Raw genomic sequence first — 20,330 nt, forward strand, 5'->3', positions numbered from 1 at the left:
TACCCACTTCGTCAGACGCATGCTCACCCACGAAAGCTCATGCTCCAATACGTCTGTTAGTCTATAAGGTGCCACAGGACTCTTTGTCGCTTATTCCAGAATAGCTATTGTGCTTTAAATTCATGATTTACCTTAATCTGAGAAAGAGAAACAGCAGAACTAAAATTCATTTGCAAATTTAACACCATTAATTTGGGCTTGAATAGGGACTGGGAGTGGCTGGCTCATTCCAGAAGCAGCTTTGCCTCTCCTGGAATTGACACCTCCTCATCTATTACTGGGAGCGGACCACATCCACCCTGATTGAATTGGCCCTGTCAACACTGGTTCTCCACTTGTGAGGTAACTCCCTTCTCTTCATGTGTCAGTATAGAATGCCTGCAGCTATAACTTTCACTCCATGCATCTGAAGAAGTGGATTTTTTACCCACGAAAGCTTATGCCCAAATAAATCTGTTAGGGCTTGGCTACACTTACAAATTTGCAGCGCTGCAGCAGGGTGCAGCAGGGTGTGAAAACACACCCTCTGCAGCGCTGCAAATTGTGGCGCTACAAAGCGCCAGTGTAGTCAAAGCCCCAGCGGCTCCCAGCGCTGTCCGTTATTCCCCACAGGGAAGTGGAGTACGGACAGCGCTGGGAGAGTTTTCTCCCAGCGCTGGTGCTTTGACTACACTTAGCGCTTCAAAGCGCTGCCGCGGCAGCGCTTTGAAATGCAAGTGTAGCCAAAGCCTTAGTTTTTAAGGTGCCACCGGACTCCTTGTTGTTTTTGTGGATTCAGACTAACACGGCTACTCCCTGATACTTAATCTGAAATAACTCTCAAATGCAGACAAGCCTAAGGCCATGGCAGGGGTAGGCAACCTATGGCACGCGTGCCAAAGGTGGCATGTGAGCTGATTTTCAGTGGCACTCACACTGCCTGGGTCCTGGCTGCCGGTCCGGGGGGCTCTGCATTTTAATTTAATTTTAAATGAAGCTTCTTAAACATTTTAAAAACCTTATTTACTTTGCATACAATAGTTTAGCTATATATTATAGACTTATAGAAAGAAACCTTCTAAAAACATTAAAATGTATTACTGACATGCAAAACCTTAAATCAGAGTGAATAAATGAAGACTCGGCACAGCACTTCTGAAAGGCTGCCGACCCCTGGGCTATGGCTTTGCAAAGAGGCCTGGGGTACTCATACTACAAGGTCCCTTTGCACTGCCAGAGCTGTGTAATATGCCCAAATGTGAATGAAGCCCAAACGAGACACTGCAACAGGCTTAGGTGAGCCCAGTCCCAGTGCAATGTTCTTACGTTTACCTCCTCATCAGCTCAGAACCTTACATTGGTCCTGTTCTCACATGATTTCTCTACTCCACAGATGGATGAGTTTGTATTTCCAACTTATTTTAGCTGGTTGGAAAATGTTTTTTTTTAATCTCCTCAAAGAAAATGTTGAGTTTCCAGTCAAATATTTTGCTTGAGAACGGAAATATTTCAATTCCAAAATGCTGCTCCAGTGCCTCATGGGAGTTGTAGTCCAGAGTCACACTCTTTCATGTCTCCTCTATAGGTTGGGTTCCCTCTTGTACTACATCTCCCATGATGCACCACTGCATTCCCTCTTGGTGAGGGGAGGTGGTGCATCATAGCAGTCATATCGTGGCACTGCATCATGGGATATGAAGTCCGGCCGGAGATTTTGGCCCATAGACAAGAATGGAAGCACAAGGCACCCAAACTACAGCTCCCAAAAAGCACTGCAGCAGCATTTCAGAATTGAACAATTTTGATTTGGGAGTGTTTTTCAGCAAAGACAAAAATTGACATTTTTCTACAGAAAGCAGACACTTTTCACGCAAAAATTAATTTAGTCAACCCCCCCATTTTCTGTCAAAAGACAGTTTGGGTGGAACATTTCTGACCAACCCTACATCCTATTTTTTTTAATGGCCACATCTTCACCCCTTCTGCCTTCTACCGTGTGAAGAGGCTCTTACTTTCTGCAGCAGGGTTCCTCTCCTGGCAGTCAGAACTATTTCAGCACCAAACCTGGAGTAATGATATGCCATCTGCTCTCCGATCCCAGTGCTGGCTCCGGTAAGGAGAACTCGGGCACCAGAGATGCTGTCTTGAGGGGTGGGGAGGAGGAGAGAGCACAAGAATAAAGCGTTAGTGAAAGAAGAATGAGAGGAATTACAATTACTGATGCAGGGAGCGCTCAGGATTGGAAACTATCCCACTGCATAGGAAAGATGGGAAGTATGGCAAGAGACCCTTCCAGATATCAACCATCCCACACAGACACTGTTCAATAATCTTCTCCCACACTACTGCCATAGCTTGTGACATTAATCGGGAGATCATCAACACACCGTGTAATAGCTCCTTTGTGTTTAAAAGTAGGCACCACAAAGCTCTTATGCTGCTCCTCTGGCATTTTCTCTTTCTTAAGACTATCATGGAACAAACTTGTAAAATACTTGATGCCTTTGCTTCTCAAGGACTTCACCGCATCCACTGATACTTCATTTGGGCCAGATGCTTTCTCCTTTTTCATTTTCCTAAGCGCCTCTTCAACTTCTTCATTTATGCCTTCTAGTCCTGTTGTGAGCGCAGGGGACTGGACTAGAAGACCTCTTGAGGTCCAACAATTCTATGAGTCTATGTAATGTATCACATCCAAGTTCAGCTTACATGTCCTTAATTCCTCATTCATTACTCTTGCAAAATAATCACTTCAAACTTTGTTGATTGATTCCCCATTCATTAGCAATATGCCATATTCATCTCTAATGTAAGCAAACTTGTTCACATCCTTCGTCATCTTCTCTCTTGCCTTGGTGAGTCTAAAGATGGTCTTCCCTCCCTCATGTCCTCCTAGTCAATTATATAGCTCGTCACAGACCATACTTTTAGCTGCTGCAACACTTCTTTTAGCCTCCTTTTTCGCCTCAAAAGATGCCATCTTATCACCGCTCACGCTACTGGCCTGCCCTTTTTTGAAGGTGATCTTATTTTTCCCTCTCAATGGATTCTTGAACTTGAGGACTGCACCACCAAGTCTCTCTTCTTATCCTATCTGCCACTGGTTTCGTCACTCCTAGGACTTCATGTGCCATTTCCAGCAGAGACGACTTTAGTTTGAACCAGGCGTCCTCCACACATCCCTGTGTCAGTAAGTTGACGCCTTTCTCCTTGTTTGAAGGATTGTTCACCACTATCTTTAAGTTTCCAACGCTTGGGCCTTTTCGCAGCCCAGGCGTTCATGTATTTTCGAAGTCTCCGCATTCTGATGTCCATAAGGGGAAGTCTGTGCTGTCTCACAATGCACTTGATGGGTATTACCTTCCAAATGATTATTCATGATCTCTTGCTTCTTCTCATTAACAAGAAATTCATTTGGGACTTGTATCCTCCGCCGGCATAAGTTACAAGGTGGCTTTCCCTCTTCTGGAAGTGTGTGTTTACAATCACCAAGCCCAGGGCAAGACAAGTCTGTAGGATCGTGCTCTCTTGGAGTTTCTGGTTCCAGTTCTTTGCCCTCCAAGGAGTTTCATATCCAGTCTTTCCAGTTCCAACATGTGCATTTAGATCTGCTCTGATCATTATCTTCTCGTTGGATGGTACGTTTCCAATAAAGGACAACAACTCATCGAAAAACTCCTCGTTTACTCTTTGATCCTCTCCTAACTTTAGTAAATACTCCCGTATTATACGGCTCGTGACCTCTTCCCAGAACAGTCTGACACTTATCAGTCCATCTGACCTTCTGGTAACCTCTATCACAGGCTTCTGCACGGTTTCATCCAGAACGACTCTAATACCGTTTTAGGATGTTGAACTCCCTGAGGATTTTGTAACCCTCCGCCAGCATCTTGGCTTTGCAACCCTTCCAGTTGGTCTCTTGTACACGTCGCATTTATTCTTCTCCCCTTTAAGACCAGACATCGCTCCAAACTTCTCCCAGTCAGTGTTCCTACTTTCCAACGTGCAGAACTCAGCTTACTCACGTGCTCCTTGCCCTGTTACAACACACAAGGAAGGCTGTTGTGTGCTGCTTGCAGGGAACGCCATAGCCCTCTGGGGTACACTTCACATGGATATCAGTTCACATGAGCATCTCTTTACAGGCTTTACACCCTGGCTGTCCATGCCTGATGCCTTGGGTTTGAAATCAGAGTTTCCCTTCTCTTAGGTGAGCTGCCAACACAGCTGAAGAGTCCCATCTGCCCCAGTAAGACTTATATTAAAGCGGTCTTTATTCACCTGGACATCCTCATCATAGGGCTAAGTAGCATTTTATAGAGACAGCTGTGCCACCAGCTACGCTTCCCCCCGCCCCCCCCCACCACTGCAGAGATGTCACCAGTTGGTCTGTGACAACTTACTGAGCATCTGCAGCTTCCTGAATATCTGCAGTACATTCCCCTATCTGTTCCCCTACCTGGGGATGCACCTGATGGGAGCTGGTCACTCCTGCTGGCAACCAGCAGTACCTCCTTCTTTATTATCTGTACGACAGCATGTGAGATCAGAGTTGTTCTGCGCTAGGCGCTGTACGTACACGTATTGAGGACAGTCCCTGCCCCAAAGAGCTCACAGTCTAAATAAACAGCAAGCACTATTATTACCTATTTTTAGGGCCCTTTGTTTTCAGTTTGTATATTATTTATTTTCTCAGGAATTGATTTGTGTTTATTTCTACGACAACAAAAAGGTGAAAATTGGTGGAAAAAACTATTAATAATTTTTTCTGGGTAAATATCAGGGTTTATTTTGGTGGACGGAAAGACAGAGGAAAAAGTAGTCAGTAGATTAATGCTTTGATGAATGGAATTCATTGTGGTTTGCTGCAGAACTAAAACAGAACTCAAAACACATCTCTGAGTTTACGAAAACAGTATCTCTCTAATCCCCAAATAAAACTGTTCATTTGAATAAACAGGTTACTGTTGCAGAAGTAGAACGATTAGCCTATAAATATTTACATTTAAAACTGGGATACACCACTTGCAGCACATACACTCCACTTCATCCTTTTCCCGTGTTTGTTATTTTTAAACTTTTGAATACTTCCTTGTGTTCTGAAACGTATTCTCAGACAGATTTTCATTTTCTTCCCATTTCAGTGTGTCAAATCTTTAAACCGTTATCTGCTAACAGCTTGAAATGTGTACGTGGCAGGCGTGACATTCATCAGTACCTTCAGATGCGCACACACTTCAGAGCTTGCGTGAAGGCCTGTTTGTTTATTGTGTGTATCTTCTAGACTAATACATAGTTTTATTTCAACAGGCAGCTTTGCATATACACACAGACTAATCTATTATCATAATACATAGATCTCATGCAATGTATTGTATTTCCCTAATAAAACCAGTTATTTTTATATATTTGAATGATACAGAAGTAGGGTGAAAATCGGGAAAAAAAGGAATAATACTTTTTGTAAAACCCGGGATTTTTTCAGTAAAAACGGGTTTAAACTGAAAACGAAGGGGCTTGCCCAGTTTACAGATGGAGAAATGAAGCACTGAGAGAGATTATGATCTAAAGAGACAAAAAACGGGAAGGGGGAGAACAGAGCAAAACAAGGAAAGTGACATACCCAAGGTCACACAGCTGGTCAGTGGCAGAGGAGGAAATAGAACCCAGGTCTCCTGAGTTACAGTCCAGTGCACTACCCACTAGACCATACTGCCTGTCCTCTACCTAGCCTATAGCAATGGCCCCTAATAAATACGGCTAGGCTGACTCTTTCTTGAGCCCAGCTTCTTTCACAGCCATAAGAACGGCCATATTGGGTCAGACCAAAGGTCCATCCAGCCCAGTGTCCTGTCTTCCGACAGTGGCCAATGCCAGGTGCCCCAGAGGGAATGAACATAGCAGGTAATCAAGTGATCCACCCCTGTCGCCCATTCCCAGCTCTTCTCTGCAGGTGGAAACAAGGAGAGGCAGCTCCCTGTGGTCAGCCAGCTCTCTCTAGACCACAGGCAAGCGTTCCACAGACCACAGTTTGGGAACACTCCCCGTCCCCCATTCACCTTCCATAGGTGCTGGGATTAGGGGTGCTGTGGGAGGTGATTTCCATCACAGACAAGCATTACAGTTTGGTTCAATGGCTCTCAGCACTCCCTCACCCCCACCCCAGCACCCCTGGAAGCCTCTTTCCAAGCTCTGGCTGTTTCCTCTCTCCGCCTACCTGGGTTAAAGGTGTCTCTCCAGAAGAAAGCCAGGAGCCCAACTACAATCCCAGCAGCACAAAGCGTTTTCCCAGGTGGGATCATCCTCCCCAAAGCCTTGGGGGAATGAACGAAGAGAGCCTGAAGGGTGAATGCAGTGTCCCAAGCACCGTTAACCTCTGCCCCGTGCGCAGCGAGCCGGCCTGTGTGAACAGCATAATGGCAAGTGTGTGAACTGGCAAGGGAAGTCCCCACTGGCAGCTAGTAACAGGTTGGGGAGGTCCGGTGGCGAAATAGCTGCAGTTGATGGTAGCAGAGAAGGGCGGTAAGGCCCAGCCGATCAAAGGAGCAGCTTCCACCGGCGTTCCCATGGGGTAAATTCAAGCTGCCCCGTAGGTCCCTGACCCCAACACTGCAGGGCTGAGTCTCCCCTTGGACGCAGTGCAAGCTGCTTGGCTTTCCAAGGTCGAATTCATGACAGATTTCTACGGCCCTTGGATAAGTCAGGTTAACACTCTGTGCCTCTCTTGTTCACCTGGGACTTCTGATACATTTTTGAGAAGGCCCCTCGTAACTGGATGCAGGACAATAAATAACAACAAAGTCCTGTTGTGGTTAAAAACTAACAGGAAAGGAGGCAGAGGTGTGGCACAATGATTGCTCCCAGGGCAGGTCCAAGCGAATTTGCCCTGCCTCCCCCAGTAGAACCATTTGATTGGGTCCCTGACCGCCAGGCTCCAGATTCAGTGCCAGAGCCCCAGCTAATGTAAATCAGCCCTGAAAATCAAGGGAGCAGAGCTGATTTACAGCAGCTGAGTGTCTGACTCAGAGTGTGCAACTTTCCTCCCTGCCCCAAACTCCAGGGCAACGGCAGCTGGAGGGGGGTGGCCCAGTAATAGCAGCTGGAGGCATGGGGGAGGGGGCAGTCTGTGATGGGTCCTGGTGAAAGCCAAGGTGAAAGAGGGAAGTGTTCCGAGTGCCCAGTTATTGCCAGTCAGCCCCACGAACATCCCCGTAGCATTTTAGCTTGTCCCAAGTGGGATCAGGAGACAGACTCACCTGTTCAGATGCTACCTTTCGTAACGGGCCGGAATTTGTAATCTGCTCTGCTGTTACATGGCAATCCCTCCTAGAAGGTTGTCCTCAAGGGAGCTGCCTTTGCTCTGGAACATGGTGTTTGACGCAGTTGCACTGGAGTTTGAGGACTAAGGACAAAGAAATCTTTGACAAATCAGATGCATGCTACAAATTGGCCAAGCTAATGATAGTGCCTTGCGTATGCAAACAAACAAACTGTTTATATCAATCTTGTGATTCCTCACCACAACTCCTGACAATTTGTTTGCCAATTGGTTACTCAGGGTTTCAGAACACAAAGCAGTGGTTATTTAACTGGCTTTTTCCCAGGAATAAATCAACGGGGACATCATTTTTCTGTCTGATACATGATTGATACAAACCAGAATGCTTTCACGGTATGTAAAACCACCTTTTATTAAGCCTTAAGCACACACGCACACACACGCACGCACATATTACAGCAACAGGTTTAGAGAATTCCGAGACATAATTTCCAAAGTCTGACATGGTTTAGAGGTGGTGACAGCAGGTCGTCGATGGCCAGTTGCCTTCCCGCTGGGGAGTCGGCTTCTTGCCCGAGAAAAAGCTTCCTAGGCCTCCTCTGTGGTATTTACTTTTACTTCATTTTTTTATAGGTATCTTAAACAAAGCACGTCACTTTTAGTGGGTTACTAGAGTAACCCCTACGGAGTGACTAATTGTTTTAAATTTTAGCAAATGACACATTTTTTATTATCAAAGCATTTCTAGTTATAACAACAATAAAATGCATATGTTAGGGGCAGTTAAACCCAAGGTCACCTGTGTAAACATTCCTTCTATTCTGATTAGCAAAACCCAAACTGCAAAACATGCAGCTGTTTATCCCTGCCTTTTGAAATCCTTAGGATTATTTCTAGGTAGGTGGCATTTGGTTTGCAGCTAGCAGTGGCTGGACACATAAAAGAGCTGACTGCAATTACGTTAAATTTGGGGGTTACACAGGGCCTGATTCTGAGCTTGCATAATCCAGTGTAAATAGGGAGGATTTCCTCCAAAGTCACTGGAGTCGCACCCTGGCAAATGTGGAGACAGATCAGAATCAGGCCCGTAGTAAAGTACTGTACGTAGCAACTTCTAGCCATTAATGAATTTGTCCTCGCAGCCCCCTCTGTAAGTTGGGGAAGTATCATTATTGCCATTTTACAGATTGGAGAAACTGAGGCACGGTGAGAGGATGGTCAGAGCTGGCAAGTGAACTCAGGAATTCTGACTCTCAGTCATTAGCTACACAACCATCCTTTACCTTCCCATATAGCTTAAAGGGTTGTTATCTATCCGCCCATCCCTCCCTCTCTTGGTCTTTACAATGTGCTCATTACTCGACCTAAGCACATGGTTTCAGACACCATCCGATGGTCCAGGGACATCTACATCGAGCACATCACCGGCCACCGACAGTACCAGGAGACGTGAGCCAGAGTGACATCGTTCTTCGACTATGAGAAAGGGACCAAGAGACTTTCTCCGTTGTATCATATGAACTGGAACCATAAACTCCCTGAACATTACATCTCACCAAATGAGGGTCAATCCATCCTCCTCATCATAGCCACTCCTTATACTCCACACCCGAACATAGCCACTTTATGAACCTCATATCTCAATGTCTGTACTTTGACCCATCAACCTTTTACCTCCAATCGGGGATACTGCAGATTATGTATTCCTTATGCCACCCGATCTTAAACCAAACTTTGCACCCTCGATAATATGTATGTTATTCCCTGATAACCAGAAACTTCTATGCTTAAACTCTGTACCGTTCACTTTTTCTTAACATCATCTTAATAAAATTTTTAAATCTGATCTTCCACTCTTGCCAATACATCACACTTCAACCCAGAACTCAGAGGAGCTCCCCTAGAGAAAAGGGCTACAGTTTCCTTAGCTCTTTCAGTCACTGGCCTCTCTGACAAGATTGTTGAATATCTTTGTCACGTAGACACTTATCCACAGAGAAATAGACAGACCAACCGAACTCATAACATGCAGGACACCACACAGCCATCAGATGCTGTTAACTTGCTTTCACCGTGATTTGTCAGTGATATGAAGGGGAAAGGCATTATATTCTCATCATCACTCAATCTTTCCAAAACAGCTATCAATGAACAGCAGTTTCTCATGCCCTGTCTGTCTGTCTTGAATGAACAGGATTAAAAAAGAATCAAAAAGCCATTTCTACCCTTAATGGAACCTCCCAGCAAAGAATTGCAGAATCGGCACCAACTCCCAGCTTTAGCCATGAACTGAAAAATCTAACTTTCCCTTAGATTCTAAATGCCCGACACATACGTTATGCAACTTGTTGCCACGAGCCCCAAAATATATCAAATCTGAAATGCAAAATAAATTAAACAACATTTTTTTTCAGGACCATACATTGATTTCAGCTCCCCCCGTCCCTAAAAATGTAACATTTAAAACTGATTCCAAACCCCGGCAAAAATATCGACACGTTATATTTATATGTCACTTTCCATCCCAAAGGATCTCAATGTATTAGGCACACTTAACTCAATATACAAACTTACAGTGATGGACAAGAAGTGGGGGGATTTTACTTCTTTACTCCTCCTTTTAGGATATGATCTGCAAAAGGAAAACTAAAGACCTAACCCAGCGCTGAAATACTAATATCATCCACTTAGCAAACTGGGCATCTCTTGCCAGAAACACTCCTCCACTTCTGATCTTTCTCTCCTCTCTCTTTCACTTACATAGTTTTGGCATCACTAGCCACGCCCCTTAACTCTTAAAGAGACAGTCAACACAAGATCATTTTTTTAAAGAGTAAACAATCGTTTCAGAGGCTACATCTATCCCTAAGTCACGCTGCCAATGTCCTGGGTTTTGCAACCACACTTTCCTACATTTAAAAATTAGTTGGCCTTCCCGTGGTGTGTGAAAGACACAAATAAATGACAGGGGAAAGGCTATATGCAAAGTGCTGTCAAATGCCCCAAAGTCAATCAATGGAAAAAAGGCAGTGACAAATCTTTTTTCTCCTGTATTCTCTTTCAGCCATAGTCATCATAAGTGTTGTTGATAACAACCAAGGTAAAGAATTCACATAGAGAAGGGTGGCTTTAAAGTTGTCTGCATTACCTTAATTTTAAGGCTTGGTAGCTATAAATCTAAATCCTCACAAAGGTAACAATAAATATCTATTGGCAGGGTTGCGCGCTCCGACAGCCTCATGAGATAAATGTCTCATTTCCAGCAAGGCTCCAGGAGAGTGGTGGTCAGAGAGTCTTACTCCAGCTAACTTTGCTTTCACAGAAACTGTGACCCAATCCTGCAATTGGATCTGTAGGGATGGCCACCTTCATTCACAGAAAGCCCAACTGAATGGGGCCGCACATTGAGACATGTCTGCTGCACACAAGGATTTAATTGCAGGATTAGGGCCATAGCATCTGTTTACGTTCCTATTGAAGTTAACGGGACTTTTGCCACTGACTTCAAGGGCAAACAGGATCAGGGCCTACACACAAGGCCCCATTTACTCGGTGACAAGCTGAACCTACCTACCACAAGGCCCCCACTCATTTCTGCAGCACTCCAGTGGGAATCCCCATGGGTGTAAGAATCCAGGCTCACAGAAAGCCCTTTGCAGGATCAGGCACCTAAAAAGTAAACAGGAGAAAAGATCATATCCGACTCTAGTGTATGTTTGTAAATAATACAACAAATACAGTAATAATAGCTGCAAAGATTTTTATTGCAGATTATTAGCTGGATTTCATTACTTGTCACAGGGCTGCATTTACCTGCAAGAAGCAGGGATGATGGGATGTGAGTGAGATGCCTTATTGTGAAATAATGGAGAGATGCAATATGTCTACATGCAGCAGGATGATGTCAGTAACAGTCAAATGCATTTTTAACGCATGTAGCAGAATTGCGTCGCCAAGGGTGCAATGCGTTTTTAGTGCACGTAGCAAGATTGTGTGGCTAAACGAAATGTGATTTGAGTGCATGTTGCAACACTGCATGGGATTTTATATTTATTTTACGTATCAGGTCTATTGGGCTGACAGCAAGATGCATTTTCAGTGCACGGCGCAAGATTTTGCAGCACACGCGTGCCGGTGGGACGCATCTTAGTGCGGACAGGGACTCTGGGATAGCAGCGAGGAGGCTGCTTATGGCAGGGGGCAGAAATTGTGGCTGAGGGGCGAGGTACATTTGTACAGAGCTGGCGGGAGCTCGCTTGATTTCATTGCACAGGCGGTGTCCTAGGGAGGGGTCTCGCAGGCAGCAGGCGGGCTGGGGCTGGAGGGCAGGGCGCAGGGCAGCGCCAGGAGCGGGGGGTGCACGGCCCCGGAGGTGCTGCAGGTAGCGGGGATTGGGGGGGGAGCTGAGCAGAGCTGCGGGGCGCGTGGCGCTCGCTGCAGGTAAGGGACAGTTGGGGGGGGGCGATGGGGGGGGGACCTGCTCCCACCCCAGGCTGGATCCAGGCCCCCGGCCCGGCCTATGCCACCCCCCGACCCACCTGTCTGCAGATCAGTGACCTTAAGAGGCAGGGAACGCTCACCGGGCGGGGAGGTCACGTGCCTCGCTCCGCCCTCACCTGAACCCGGCCTGGCCGCCATGACAGCTACCGAGGCGGAAGTGCGAGGGCGCTCATGGTCACGTGGTTACGCGGGGGTGGGGCGGGGGGTGAGGTGCCCTGTGCGGGTAACAATGGTCCGCCGGCGCTGACCACGTGACCAGTGGGCCCGGCAGGAAGCCGAGACTACAACGCCCGAAAGCCTTCGCGGCGCGGCCAGGCTGGGCGCGGATCAGCCGGGCGAGCGCTCGCTGCTGCCCTTGGGCCGCCGTCATGGCTTCCTCGCGGGTCTTCCCCGTCGTCAGGTGAGGCGGGCGGTGCGGTCCGGTCCGCGCCTCGGGGAGCCGCCACCGCGGGGGTCACCTCGGTTCCCGCAGCGCCCCCGCCTCTGTGCCCCCCTCGGACTCCCGCCCCCCATCGCCCCCTTCAACCGCCCCTGGTCCCCCCACCTGCCCCATGTCCCCTTCCCCCATCCCCCCCACACACACACTGCCCCGGTCCCGTTCCCCCCCCTCGCCTCCCCCAACCGCCCCTCATCGCCCCCTTCAGTCTCCCCCCCCTGTCCCCCAACTGCCCTTCACCGCCCCTGGTCCCCTTCCCCCATCGCCCCACCCCCACACACACTGCCCCGGTCCCCTTCCCCTCATCGTCTCCCCCAGCTGCCCCTTCAGCCTCCGCCCAACTGCCCCTCACCGCCCCTGGTCCCCTTCCCCCATTGCCCCCCCCAGCTGCCCCCGGTCCTCTTCCCCCCCATCGTCTCCCCCAGCCACTCCTCATTGCCCCCTTCAGCCTCCGCCCCATCCCCCCAGGTCCCCTCCCCCCCCTTTCAGTCTTCCCCAACTGCCCCTCACCTCCCTTGGTTCCCTTCCCTCCCCGTAGCCTCCCCCAACTGCCCCCTAGGTTCCCCCCCAGCTGCCCCTTCAGCCTTCCTCCATCGTCCCAGGTCCCCTTTCCGCCTCCCCCAACTGCCCCTCATCGCCCCTGGTCCCCTCCCCCAACTGTCCCTTGCCCCCTAGGTTCCCCCCCCAGCTGCCCCTTCAGCCTTCCACTGAGCCCCTCACCCAGCTGCCTGCCCCACCTGACCCCCTTCAGCCTTCCCTCCCCCCCAACTGCCCCTTCACCCCCCCCCCACACACTCCCCTCCCCTGCTTTCTTACCATGGGTAATGGGGGCCAGAATTTTTTTTTAAAATCCTAAAATAAGCTGGGAATGCCCCCCCCCCCCGGGGTTGTGCTGGGAGCCCAGCTGCAGGCCTGGGATGGGGTGTGTTCTGAGCTCACACCTTTCAGGGAAGGGGTGGAGTTGGCCGAAGTGTGTGGTGGGGTGTGCCAGGGGTGTTGAATCTTTAGCAGAGAATTCCTTTCTCCACCATGCTAGCTAAGCATTGCCGTTAAAGGTCAGCCAACAAATGCAGCATTTGAAATAATCTGACTATAAACCCCTTGCCCTCTCAGCTGCTGTAGTTTTCACATCCTCTGCTCTTGTGATGTCACCATATGACATGGTCACTAGTTACTATGGAGTCTTGTAGATTAGACAGGACCTGAGTTTTTAATGGTAAAAAACGAAGCATAACTCCTTCCCCTTCTCCCTTTTGACTGAGGAAAAATAAATCCTGCAGGCCTCTCTTATCCATCATAAAGAAGCATATAGGGCCCGAGCCAAATATCTCCACTCCCCCTTTGCAGGATCACCAGTAGTAGTGTTGCACACCCAACGCTCAGTATGAGTCTTAAACACACAACAAATTCAGAACGGGTTGGAGTGAGATGCTAATTGCAATGTAATTCATTGCATCAGAGAGAGACATTTCTGCTAAGTAATCTGAGCGCTTATTAGTGAGATGCAGTAGGAACCCTCATTAAATATGGATTTCTTACCCACAGCTAGATCTATTCCAGTCCTTGGAATGGTTGGCAGTGTTTTTTGAAGTCAAATATTTTCATGACCCCCTTACATTTATTATGAGAGTTTTTTTAAAAAAAAGTAACAGCAATAAGCCTATATAATGTATTTGTGTGTGGCTTTAAGAGGTTGACAAAGAATACTTGACCTTGATGGGTGAGAGCTAGAGTTTCTTTGCTTTAGATTGTAATAAAATGTTAATGCCTTGTGACTACATCCTCCTACCCCCGATTGCCTTATGTGATCCCCTCTGAGGATCGGGATCTGCTGGTTGAAAAGCACTGTTCTGTAGTAACGCAAACTGGGTTCCTGTTGCTTCTCTTCCCTCTCAGGTTCGTTGTCAAAGGCAGCCTGGCTGGAGGTGCCATGTACGTGGCGTATGATCAGGGGCTGCTGGGGAATGGCAGTCAAGGAGCAGAGGCCCTCAGAAAGGCTCGCGCAGCGCTGCCTCCAGCTATACAGGAATGGACGAATTACACAGGCTGGGAGGTAAGGACTGCGCCGATGAGCCTGGTTAGCAGATTGTCTTAGTGGTGAGGGAGGAAGGGAAAGTGCTGGGGTAAAGTCCTGGCTCCGTTGACGTCAACGGGAGTTTTGTCATTGACGTCAGTGGAGCCAGACTTTTCCCCAGTACTTACTTTTTAATTTTTAAACTTCAATTTTTAAGATTTTTAAACTTGTTGGGAGGGAGAGAACTTATCTGAGGTGGGACACGAAAGGGATAATTTGCAAAGGATGAGAGAAAATGAAAATGTCATCCGGGAGATTTTTTTTATATAGCTGGTATTCCTGAGCCACCTTTCCTCTGAGGATCTCTAAGCACTTTACAAATACTAATGTGTTGATCCTCCCTCTTAAAGACCCATTTCGGCCATGGTGCTTATATAGTTAATCAAGTTGTATATAAATTGCCTACTGGTTTTGTTGTTGTCTGGGTTTGGTTTTTTCCCCCTCACCTAATCCGTGTCCTTAGATTGTGAGCAACTCAGTCACCTTTGTGGCTTAGGCACCTAAGCTGCTTTTGAAAATGTTACCCTTTGATCCAATTTAACAGCTGGGTCAACTGAGTCAGAGCTTAAGTGATTTGCCCAAGGTGACCCAGGGAGTCTGTGGTAGCTTCTGTTTTTCATTATCCCCTCTAAACTATTATTTAGCCGTTTCGTATATAGTTCGTGTGCACAAACACTTCTGATTCTTCCCCCCCCCACCTTTGTTTTGGTTTTTTTTAGCTTCCATCCGCTCCGAAATTTGACTTTTCTGTCTCTGAATCCTGGAACACAGGTAAGACTTGATCCTTTACTATCTAAGTTATAGAATGGGTCTATGATCAGTGATACAATTTATCATAGAGTGCTGGCCCATTAAATTGAAAGATGAAAGAAGGGTGGGAGGCAGTGTGGCCTAGTGAACAAAGCAATGGATTGGAACTTGGGACACCTGAGTTCTAATTCCTGGCTTTGCCACTAGTCTACTGAGTGACCATGGCCAAGTCACTGCCTGTCTGTGCCTCAGTTTCCCATCTGTGAAATGGGGATAATGATGTTGATTTCCTTTGTAAAGCGCTTTGAGATCTACTGATGAAAAGTGCTGTGTAAGAACTAGGGATTTTTATTATTATTACCTATGTAGCAGGTAATTTAAGACAGCAAAACTGACCACGATCAAGGAGGTAGCAACATAAAGAGACACTATGATGACTTTTACTCCTGAGAAGTCCCGTCTCTGATGAAGGATTGAAGAGTTTATAAACACAACTGGCTTGTTGTATAAGGATACGTAGTACAGTTGAACTCAACCTTTGCCCTGCTAGGCTACCGTGAAAAGGGAAGATGTTTCCCTTTATTCCTGTACCCCCTTATGTTAATATTTTGTCCTTCTCTAGCAATTTTTATCTGAGCATTTCAAAGCACTCTGCAGACACGTAGTAAATTAGTGCAGCACACTCATGATGCAGCTAAATTTCCTCATTTTACAAACGGGGAAACTAAGGCCCACTGGAATTAAGTGACTTGTCCAAGGTTACACAGAGGGAGTCTGTGGGAGGACCAGGAATAAAACCCAGATCTCCTAAGTCCTGGTGCTGTTTTAACCACAAAACCATCCTTCCGACCTGGTTTGAGGTGGTGTGAGACAGATTTCCCCACCTCAGAGTCCATCGATGCCAGATGAGACAAGAATTATGCCTAGCTTTGTCTGAAACCTCCCTTCATAAGAACAGATCTCACCTATTAAATGGGGAGATCTATGTCATCCATCATGAATAACAGTAGCAAGTTCAGCTTTGTGTTAACGCTTTTCTCAGGACATCTCTCCGCTACTTTTCTTGCAGGAGTTCAGGCCACCGTGTCTGCTCTGTCTGTAGCTCCCACCAAGGTCCGTGAATACACCCAGGATGGCTGGAAGTACATGAAGGACCTCATCAAATGAACATTCTCTCTCTCCAGCGTTTGCTGTTTCCTCCATGCTATTGTCTCGGGGATGAGATGTAGTACACAGCACTGGAGGGCAGCTCAGCCATGCAACAACCCCAATAAAAGACTCTGGAACTTCCCTTTGCTTGTGGGTTGGTGTTAGCATGCCGGTTCTGCAGTTATTGGTGGGTTTTATTACAGTAGTGCCTACAGGCCGCAAAGGAGATCAGGGCCCCATTATGCTGGTGCTGTACACACACATACTCCCTACCCTAAAGAGTTTACAATCTAAATAGACCGTTAGGAAACTTCGGCCATCTAGAAAGTGAGTGCCAACTATTTCAGTGCTACGTACCTTAAAAAAACCAACCTAGGACAATTAACCAGCCACTCATGGTATGAAAAGATCTGGCCCAAGAACAGATTCCGCAAATTACCGTAGAACTCTATCAAATGGAGAGGAAGGGGGCTTTTACCCCTTACTGTCCTAAGAATGTTAAACCGTGGCAGTGACAAGGGGTTTTTGACACATCCCAGGCCGTGACTCCCAATACTGAATAATTTTGTTCTCGCAGCATTGAATCTATTGATCATAATGGTTTCTTATGGCCTCACAATCGATGGGATTCAGTGGGAGTACTCCTATAGGATGGCCCGTGAGTAAGGATGGCCAAATCAGACTCTTCTTTAGCAAAGGGGGGAAGTTAGATATCCTAAGTGAAAAGTGTTAGACTTTTAAAAATATATATTTAATGTGAAATTCCTTATTTGAGAACATGATGCAGCAAATGATTTGGCCTAGTAAAAGCAGCAGCGGATAACTTTTCCCTTCTCTTCTCCATTCCTTCTAATAGCTGATCTCTAAGTGCTTTACAGACATTAGCTCTCCCCGTATTTTTGAAGCAGGCAGGAAGAAGAGTCGCAGGCAGGTGAAGGGACTTGGCAAAGGTACCTCAGCAAGTCAGTGGCAGATCAAGGAATATCTTTATGCATAAAGCACTTATTGTTCTAGTAGCTGGAGGTAGAACCCAGGAGTCCTGACTAGGGGTAGCTGGATTTTCAGCAGCAGCTGCTGGATGCTGAGCATGTTTGAAAAATCTGGTCACGTCTTTTAGGTGCTTAAATGGGAGCTGAGCTCTTTTGAAAAAGCTGCTCCAATGTGTTGTTGATGTGTTCTGGATGGTGATGCCCTCCAAGAGCAGACCTGGATCAGGATGACGTGCGTCTGCTATATTATGGTCTCGTACTCCTGGTGTGTTTCAACGTAGAGCTCCTCGTGTTCCCAGTATATTAATGTTCGCCTTTTCTCAGGTTGCTTGCTGAGTGAGTTCTTCTTGACCATGCACTTCATGCTTTTCTCTTCTAAGTAAAAGATAAAAATGCAACAACCATCATCAATGATTCTTGTAAAGCAGCTTACCTATTGTTAGGTAACCAGGTGGTAGTCCCATGGATGAACTAACAGCTGCATCTCTAATTCCCCCTGTGGATGCGTGGCCTATGACCAAAAGCAACCAGTGGTGAAAATTTGGATTTGTATCTGGATTCTGAACCCTACCAATGATAAGGTGTTTGGAGCTAGGGTTCTTGTCTGAGCCCCTGTCTACTTGTGGGTTTACCCAGAGGCAGAGGCCCCGTTTGCTTCTGATTTGGAGGAGCATCTTATGTGGTGGCTTTGCTTGGCCACTGTGAGAAGACCGGATGCTGGGCTAGATGAACCATTGGTCTGACCCAGTATTGCCGTTCTTAAAGGGTTGCACAGAGAATGGAATCCATACCATGAAGCCGCTGTGCAAATAAATCTTGCAAAGGGACATCTGTAAATGGCTGGACAGCTCAGCTATCCCAGCCCTGTGAACACCTACATAAACGTGTTAAAACCAGCATGGAACTTTCATTAAGGCCCTGGATTACCTGATATTTGAGGAACTCCTAGAGGCTCTGATCTGTGTCCCCTTAACAGATTCTCTGCTGTATTCTGTGCTCAAGGGAGTGGCAAAATGAAATGTGCTAGAACCACCCAGGTCTCTGCCTGCCAGTCTGACTTGAGGAAAATTCCTTCCTGACCCCAAATATGGCAGTCAGTCAGATCCTGAGCATGTGCATGAGACCTACCAGCAAGATACCTGGGAAACCATTATCTGTAGTAGCTCAGAGTCCTCCCCCATGTAGTGTCCACTCTCTGGCTGTTGGCAATATTTGCTAACAGCTGTTGCAAATGGGCAACATGCCATTGTAGGAGACCTCCTACCATCCTCTCTATAAATGGCTTAAGCTTAGTCTTGAAACAAGTTAGATTGTTTTTGCCCCCACTATTCCCCTTGGAAGGCTGTTCCAGAACTTCATTCCTCTGGTGGTTAGAAACCTTTGCCTAAACTTGATGGACAATGTATATCCATTTGTTCTTGTGCCTATGTTAGGCCTTAAATAACTCCTCTCCTTCCCTGGTGTTTAGCTCTCTCATGAATTGCTTGCTGGTTTCAGCTAGAGTAACTAGTGGACGCTCTGATTTGAGGACTTCAGTAAATCAGCCAGTGGTTATGGGCCTATTACACGAATGGATGGGTGAGGCTCTGTGGCCTGTGGTGGCCAGGAGGTCACACTAGATGATCATGATGGTCCCTTCTGGCCTTAAGATCTGAGAGTTCATGAGCACAAGGGCAATGGAGATGAGCATACAAAGATCTCTGGTGCATGGTGCAGGACCTTAGGAGCACGTGACACTGGACCACAGCTATATGGGTAAGAGGCTGAGCAGGGAGAAGCTGGTCCATTAGTGGGGTGGGGGCAGGAGTTGTATTATAGGAGCAGTGGGCAGAAGGGGTGTGTGTATAGAAAGCGCGTGTGAGAGAGAAAGCGACTGTATGTGGGCAAGGCAAGGTCTGGCGGAGGGAGGGAAAGCAGCTGAACGGCCTTAAGAGCCAGTCAGTGGCCTCGGAGTCTGCAATGTTCAGCTAGGGAAGACCTCTGGGGAGCCCAACATGAAAGAGCAGCCATCCAGTATGTGCAGGTCGGATTTGGCACAGCCACACCTGTGTTAAGCCGGCTCCAATGATGGCATAGGAGCCCAAAGCCAGCTAGCCATTCATCCGGCCTGGAGAGGATGTGACAGTTCCTGGTAGTGGCAGAGGCTCTCTCCCATTCTGTTCGCCACAGTGAGCTGATGATTATATCAGCTGGATGGGGAGCGTGCAGCACTGCCCAGGTAGGGTTCCTGCTGCACAGTCCATGGCAGGATGCACCTCCTATTTCCCTGAACGGGCAAGTGTGGTCGGTTTCTTGGCTGCATTCTGACAAGGGGCAAAAGGTTTCTGCTTGCAACTAAGCAGGTCTGAGGTCACCGCTGATGTGAGGGGAAGGATGCAAGAGAGCGGGCTAATGGGGAAAGTGTAAGGGAATTCAGCTCCTTGACAGCTGGATCTCATAATGGTTCCCCCTGAAATTTTCATCTGGGTGCAAGTTAAGGGTTCTTCACCCCCTAGCAGACATAAGCACAGTGGTAGCTTCCAGGTGTAGCCTACTGGATGTATTGGGTTAAGAAATCAGTAGAAATTAGACTTTGGCCTAAATTAGCTAAGTACAGAGGAGTATGGGTAATTGAGTTGGCATGAGCAGAAGTGAGAGAGAAGTAACTAGTAAGATGAGAAAGTTGAAGGTAGCAAGCACCTAAGCCAGGGTTCTGTTGTGGTTATAGCTGGTTTTTAGCAGGGTTTTTAATGAGTGTTTTTGAGAATTGTGGATGTTTTATGAAAACGCTATCTGTACTGAGAGTATGGGAAGGACGTTGGTGCAGATGTTGATTTCAATCATGTCATGTAAAGAGCCAATAAAGAGGTGGTGGAAATGTAGATATGGGAATAGGTAGGTTTTAATGGTAATTAGTCTTATAATGGGTTAGGATAAGGAGTGGCCTTGCTAAATTGGAGAGAGCTCCCGTTAACACCAAAAGGGTACCGGTAGGTTACAGGGTTATAAGGCTGTACTTCATTCTGTTAGTGGACTGATGGTCCATTGATGCACCATTCCATCTTCGAATGTAAGCATAAATGGTAATTGTACACCTGTTTGCTTAACTACTACTTCTTTTAAATGAAGTTTGGTTCTATCATTCAAAGTGTCATCCAGGGTCCTCTACAAAATTATATTGTCTGTAACTGATCT

General features: G+C 47.0%; 2 protein-coding genes across 16 annotated transcripts in view; one reads left to right on the forward strand and one right to left on the reverse strand.

Annotated features, from left to right (window-relative positions):
- HSD11B1L (hydroxysteroid 11-beta dehydrogenase 1 like) overlaps positions 1-13,323 on the reverse strand; it is a 28,428-nt gene extending 15,105 nt beyond the window's left edge. For 2 of the 15 annotated variants that reach the window (XM_044998722.1, XM_044998710.1), the window contains exons 1-5: positions 11,072-11,624; positions 10,829-10,927; positions 7,236-7,381; positions 6,197-6,379; positions 1,992-2,122 (exon numbers count right to left, since the gene is read on the reverse strand). In XM_044998722.1, the coding sequence (XP_044854657.1) occupies positions 1,992-2,122; positions 6,197-6,281 (216 nt within the window). In that variant the 5' untranslated portion in view covers positions 6,282-6,379; positions 7,236-7,381; positions 10,829-10,927; positions 11,072-11,624. Of the gene's footprint in view, positions 1-1,991; positions 2,123-6,196; positions 6,380-7,235; positions 7,398-10,828; positions 10,928-11,071; positions 11,625-11,796; positions 12,262-13,135 lie in introns of those variants that run through there. The other 13 variants (XM_044998718.1, XM_044998714.1, XM_044998717.1 and 10 more) reach the window with 13 other exon arrangements.
- Positions 11,993-16,308, forward strand: MICOS13 (mitochondrial contact site and cristae organizing system subunit 13). The gene is made up of 4 exons (XM_044998726.1): positions 11,993-12,158; positions 14,091-14,247; positions 14,988-15,039; positions 16,088-16,308. Exons 1-4 carry the CDS (start codon positions 12,127-12,129, stop codon positions 16,183-16,185), a joined length of 339 nt encoding a protein of 112 aa, XP_044854661.1. The 5' UTR covers positions 11,993-12,126; the 3' UTR covers positions 16,186-16,308.
- The last annotated feature ends 4,022 nt before the right edge of the window (positions 16,309-20,330 follow it).

Source organism: Mauremys mutica, chromosome 24, assembly GCF_020497125.1.
Source record: "Mauremys mutica isolate MM-2020 ecotype Southern chromosome 24, ASM2049712v1, whole genome shotgun sequence".
Classification (NCBI taxonomy): Eukaryota; Metazoa; Chordata; order Testudines; family Geoemydidae; genus Mauremys; species Mauremys mutica.